This window comes from Haliotis rufescens, unplaced genomic scaffold (assembly GCF_023055435.1).
Source record: "Haliotis rufescens isolate VD_foot unplaced genomic scaffold, xgHalRufe1.0.p SCAF_46, whole genome shotgun sequence".
NCBI lineage: Eukaryota > Metazoa > Mollusca > Gastropoda > Lepetellida > Haliotidae > Haliotis > Haliotis rufescens.
The window spans coordinates 3046011-3050836 of NW_025964179.1; the positions used below are offsets into that span (position 1 = coordinate 3046011).

Sequence of the window (4826 nt, forward strand, 5' to 3'; positions counted from 1 at the left end):
CTGATTTTGAAATGTTAGAAGTAATTATTTCGTGTATGTAATGAAATATTTAAATGACCATAAGCAGAAAAAGCCACCCACGAGCTCCATTCATTCACAGCACCATCTGTTTAAATCCATGAAATGTAATTTAGAATATGTCTCGTTGTATACAATATTTCCAACAAGGATTTTTTTAAATTTCTTATGTCACAGGTGCACATTAGGTTATGTAATAAGAAAATTACACGTCGATTGAAACGTGGCGCTTTAATCACTGAAGTCCTATCTGTCCTGTTCGGTCTTTGTCCAGTTAAGGATATCTATACAATGAGCAATACATATCTTCAACCGGTAAGTCACGTTTTAATTAGCAAACCTATCTCGATTACAATGCAAAGAATAACACAGTTCCAAGTAGTAATTACTGCGATGTAATGAGGGGCCATCTGGTGTAGGACTGGAAGTGTATAAAAGTTGTGCTGTGTCGAGACATGAGCATCACTCTCAATATGAAGACTTTCCTGGTACTACTGGCGCTCTCCTGTGTTGCCACATGTTGGTGCTATCCTCTTCAGGATGGTCCCGGAGGACAAAAAAATGAAGGCCCTGGAGGTCCAGAAAATCCAGAAAGACAAGGCCCGGGAGGTCCCGAAGGTCCCGAAGGACAAGAAAGACAAGGCCCGGGAGGTCCCGAAGGTCCCGGAGGTCCCGGAGGACAAGAAAGACAAGGTCCGGGAGGTCCCGAAGGTCCCGGAGGACAAGAAAGACAAGGCCCGGGAGGTCCCGAAGGTCCCGGAGGTCCCGGAGGACAAGAAAGACAAGGCCCTGGAGGTCCCGAAGGTCCCGGAGGACAACAAAGACAAGGCCCCGGAGGTCCCGAAGGTCCCGGAGGACAACAAAGACAAGGCCCCGGAGGTCCCGAAGGTCCCGGAGGACAAGAAAGACAAGGCCCGGGAGGTCCCGAAGGTCCCGGAGGACAAGAAAGACAAGGTCCTGGAGGTCCCGAAGGTCCCGGAGGACAAGAAAGACAAGGCCCCGGAGGTCCCGGAGGACAAGAAAGACAAGGCCCGGGAGGTCCCGAAGGTCCCGGAGGACAAGAAAGACAAGGCCCTGGAGGTCCCGAAGGTCCAGGAGGACAAGAAAGACAAGGTCCCGGAGGTCCCGAAGGTCCCGGAGGACAAGAAAGACAAGGCCCGGGAGGTCCCGGAGGACAAGAAAGACAAGGTCCGGGAGGCCCGGGAGGTCCCGAAGGTCCCGGAGGTCCCGGAGGACAAGAAAGACAAGGTCCGGGAGGTCCCGAAGGTCCCGGAGGACAAGAAAGACAAGGCCCCGGAGGTCCCGGAGGACAAGAAAGACAAGGCCCGGGAGGTCCCGAAGGTCCCGGAGGACAAGAAAGACAAGGCCAAGGAGGTCCCGGAGGACAAGAAAGACAAGGCCCTGGAGGTCCCGGAGGACAAGAAAGACAAGGTCCCGGAGGTCCCGAAGGTCCCGGAGGACAAGAAAGACAAGGACCCGGAGGTCCCGGAGGACAAGAAAGACAAGGCCCCGGAGGTCCCGGAGGACAACAAAGACAAGGCCCTGGAGGTCCCGAAGGTCCCGGAGGACAAGAAAGACAAGGCCCCGGAGGTCCCGGAGGACAAGGAAGACAAGGCCCGGGAGGTCCCGGAGGACAAGAAAGACAAGGTCCCGGAGGTCCCGAAGGTCCCGGAGGACAAGAAAGACAAGGCCCCGGAGGTCCCGGAGGACAAGAAAGACAAGGCCCGGGAGGTCCCGGAGGACAACAAAGACAAGGTCCCGGAGGTCCCGGAGGACAAGAAAGACAAGGCCCCGGAGGTCCCGGAGGACAAGAAAGACAAGGCCCTGGAGGTCCCGGAGGACAACAAAGACAAGGCCCTGGAGGTCCCGAAGGTCCCGGAGGACAAGAAAGACAAGGCCCCGGAGGTCCCGGAGGACAAGAAAGACAAGGCCCGGGAGGTCCCGGAGGACAACAAAGACAAGGCCCTGGAGGTCCCGGAGGTCCCGGAGGACAAGAAAGACAAGGCCCCGGAGGTCCCGGAGGACAAGAAAGACAAGGCCCGGGAGGTCCCGGAGGACAACAAAGACAAGGCCCTGGAGGTCCCGGAGGACAACAAAGACAAGGCCCTGGAGGTCCCGAAGGTCCCGGAGGACAAGAAAGACAAGGCCCCGGAGGTCCCGGAGGACAAGAAAGACAAGGCCCGGGAGGTCCCGGAGGACAACAAAGACAAGGCCCTGGAGGTCCCGGAGGTCCCGGAGGACAAGAAAGACAAGGCCCCGGAGGTCCCGGAGGACAAGAAAGACAAGGCCCGGGAGGTCCCGGAGGACAACAAAGACAAGGCCCTGGAGGTCCCGGAGGACAACAAAGACAAGGCCCTGGAGGTCCCGAAGGTCCCGGAGGACAAGAAAGACAAGGCCCCGGAGGTCCCGAAGGTCCCGGAGGACAAGAAAGACAAGGCCCCGGAGGTCCCGGAGGACAAGAAAGACAAGGCCCGGGAGGTCCCGGAGGACAACAAAGACAAGGCCCTGGAGGTCCCGGAGGTCCCGGAGGACAAGAAAGACAAGGCCCCGGAGGTCCCGGAGGACAAGAAAGACAAGGCCCGGGAGGTCCCGGAGGACAACAAAGACAAGGCCCTGGAGGTCCCGGAGGACAACAAAGACAAGGCCCTGGAGGTCCCGAAGGTCCCGGAGGACAAGAAAGACAAGGCCCCGGAGGTCCCGGAGGACAAGAAAGACAAGGCCCGGGAGGTCCCGGAGGACAACAAAGACAAGGCCCTGGAGGTCCCGGAGGTCCCGGAGGACAAGAAAGACAAGGCCCCGGAGGTCCCGGAGGACAAGAAAGACAAGGCCCGGGAGGTCCCGGAGGACAACAAAGACAAGGCCCTGGAGGTCCCGGAGGACAACAAAGACAAGGCCCTGGAGGTCCCGAAGGTCCCGGAGGACAAGAAAGACAAGGCCCCGGAGGTCCCGGAGGACAAGAAGGACAAGGCCCGGGAGGTCCCGGAGGACAACAAAGACAAGGCCCTGGAGGTCCCGGAGGTCCCGGAGGACAAGAAAGACAAGGCCCCGGAGGTCCCGGAGGACAAGAAAGACAAGGCCCGGGAGGTCCCGGAGGACAACAAAGACAAGGCCCTGGAGGTCCCGGAGGACAACAAAGACAAGGCCCTGGAGGTCCCGAAGGTCCCGGAGGACAAGAAAGACAAGGCCCGGGAGGTCCCGAAGGTCCCGGAGGACAAGAAAGACAAGGCCCCGGAGGTCCCGGAGGACAAGAAAGACAAGGCCCGGGAGGTCCCGGAGGACAACAAAGACAAGGCCCTGGAGGTCCCGGAGGTCCCGGAGGACAAGAAAGACAAGGCCCCGGAGGTCCCGGAGGACAAGAAAGACAAGGCCCGGGAGGTCCCGGAGGACAACAAAGACAAGGCCCTGGAGGTCCCGGAGGACAACAAAGACAAGGCCCTGGAGGTCCCGAAGGTCCCGGAGGACAAGAAAGACAAGGCCCCGGAGGTCCCGGAGGACAAGAAAGACAAGGCCCGGGAGGTCCCGGAGGTCCCGGAGGACAAGAAAGACAAGGCCCCGGAGGTCCCGGAGGACAAGAAAGACAAGGCCCGGGAGGTCCCGGAGGACAACAAAGACAAGGCCCTGGAGGTCCCGGAGGTCCCGGAGGACAAGAAAGACAAGGCCCCGGAGGTCCCGGAGGACAAGAAAGACAAGGCCCGGGAGGTCCCGGAGGACAACAAAGACAAGGCCCTGGAGGTCCCGGAGGACAACAAAGACAAGGCCCTGGAGGTCCCGAAGGTCCCGGAGGACAAGAAAGACAAGGCCCGGGAGGTCCCGAAGGTCCCGGAGGACAAGAAAGACAAGGCCCCGGAGGTCCCGGAGGACAAGAAAGACAAGGCCCGGGAGGTCCCGGAGGACAACAAAGACAAGGCCCTGGAGGTCCCGGAGGTCCCGGAGGACAAGAAAGACAAGGCCCCGGAGGTCCCGGAGGACAAGAAAGACAAGGCCCGGGAGGTCCCGGAGGACAACAAAGACAAGGCCCTGGAGGTCCCGGAGGACAACAAAGACAAGGCCCTGGAGGTCCCGAAGGTCCCGGAGGACAAGAAAGACAAGGCCCCGGAGGTCCCGGAGGACAAGAAAGACAAGGCCCGGGAGGTCCCGGAGGACAACAAAGACAAGGCCCTGGAGGTCCCGGAGGTCCCGGAGGACAAGAAAGACAAGGCCCCGGAGGTCCCGGAGGACAAGAAAGACAAGGCCCGGGAGGTCCCGGAGGACAACAAAGACAAGGCCCTGGAGGTCCCGGAGGACAACAAAGACAAGGCCCTGGAGGTCCCGAAGGTCCCGGAGGTCCCGGAGGCCGGAGATAGGCCAACACCTCCTCAACAAAGGAACTGACAAGGTTAGCTTGTTTTTCATTGCTTCGAGGGGCGGTCGGGTAGCCTAGGCTTGGTGGTTAAAGCGTTCGCTCGTCACGCCGAAGACCCGGGTTCGATTCCCGACATGGGTACAATGTGTGAAGCCCATTTCTGGTGTCCCCCGCCGTGATATTGCTGGAATATTGCTAAAAGCGGCGTAAAACCATACTCACTCACTCACTCACTGCTTCGATTTCCAATGTACGTTTCTTGTACATAACTTAACGCAATGTAACATTAACTTTAATATTCACGGGATATATAACAAGATGAAAACGTTCAAAGCAAACTAGACCCAATATTTCCTCTTGATTCATTAGAAAGCTGTGCATACATCATTGTTGTTAGTGTTTTACCGAAGCTTTGCTTTCCTTTTCAGATGGCACTTCTTTGAAATAAAACCAATGAACACTGAAA

General features: G+C 58.1%; 1 protein-coding gene across 21 annotated transcripts; it reads left to right on the forward strand.

Annotated features, from left to right (window-relative positions):
• Positions 1–502: 502 nt before the first annotated feature.
• LOC124119337 (protein PELPK1-like) lies at positions 503–4826 on the forward strand. Of its 21 annotated transcripts, none has more exons than XM_048383259.1 (15): positions 503–636; positions 1774–2031; positions 2098–2205; positions 2347–2379; positions 2530–2712; positions 2779–2820; positions 2887–2961; positions 3028–3201; positions 3244–3285; positions 3427–3501; positions 3535–3576; positions 3751–3816; positions 3859–3900; positions 4042–4393; positions 4789–4826. In XM_048383259.1, the coding sequence occupies exons 1-14, from the start codon at positions 559–561 to the stop codon at positions 4387–4389; spliced, it is 1566 nt and encodes a 521-aa protein (XP_048239216.1). In that variant the 5' UTR covers positions 503–558; the 3' UTR covers positions 4390–4393; positions 4789–4826. The 21 variants fall into 21 exon arrangements, with proteins under 21 accessions (XP_048239216.1, XP_048239215.1, XP_048239223.1 ...); XM_048383258.1 differs by lacking the exon at positions 3535–3576 and adding an exon at positions 3634–3684 and having other exon boundaries at positions 3427–3492; XM_048383266.1 differs by lacking the exon at positions 3535–3576 and adding an exon at positions 3610–3684 and having other exon boundaries at positions 3427–3459.

Bases quoted from the DNA above. Each gene is read 5' to 3' on its own strand.
- LOC124119337 (XM_048383256.1), top strand. From the start codon at position 559: ATGGTCCCGGAGGACAAAAAAATGAAGGCCCTGGAGGTCCAGAAAATC. The intron at 2,962-3,027 runs GTCCCGGAGGAC...AAGGCCCTGGAG, and splicing joins AGAAAGACAAGGCCCCGGAG to GTCCCGGAGGTCCCGGAGGA. The intron at 3,202-3,243 runs GCCCGGGAGGTC...AAGAAAGACAAG, and splicing joins CGGAGGACAAGAAAGACAAG to GCCCCGGAGGTCCCGGAGGA.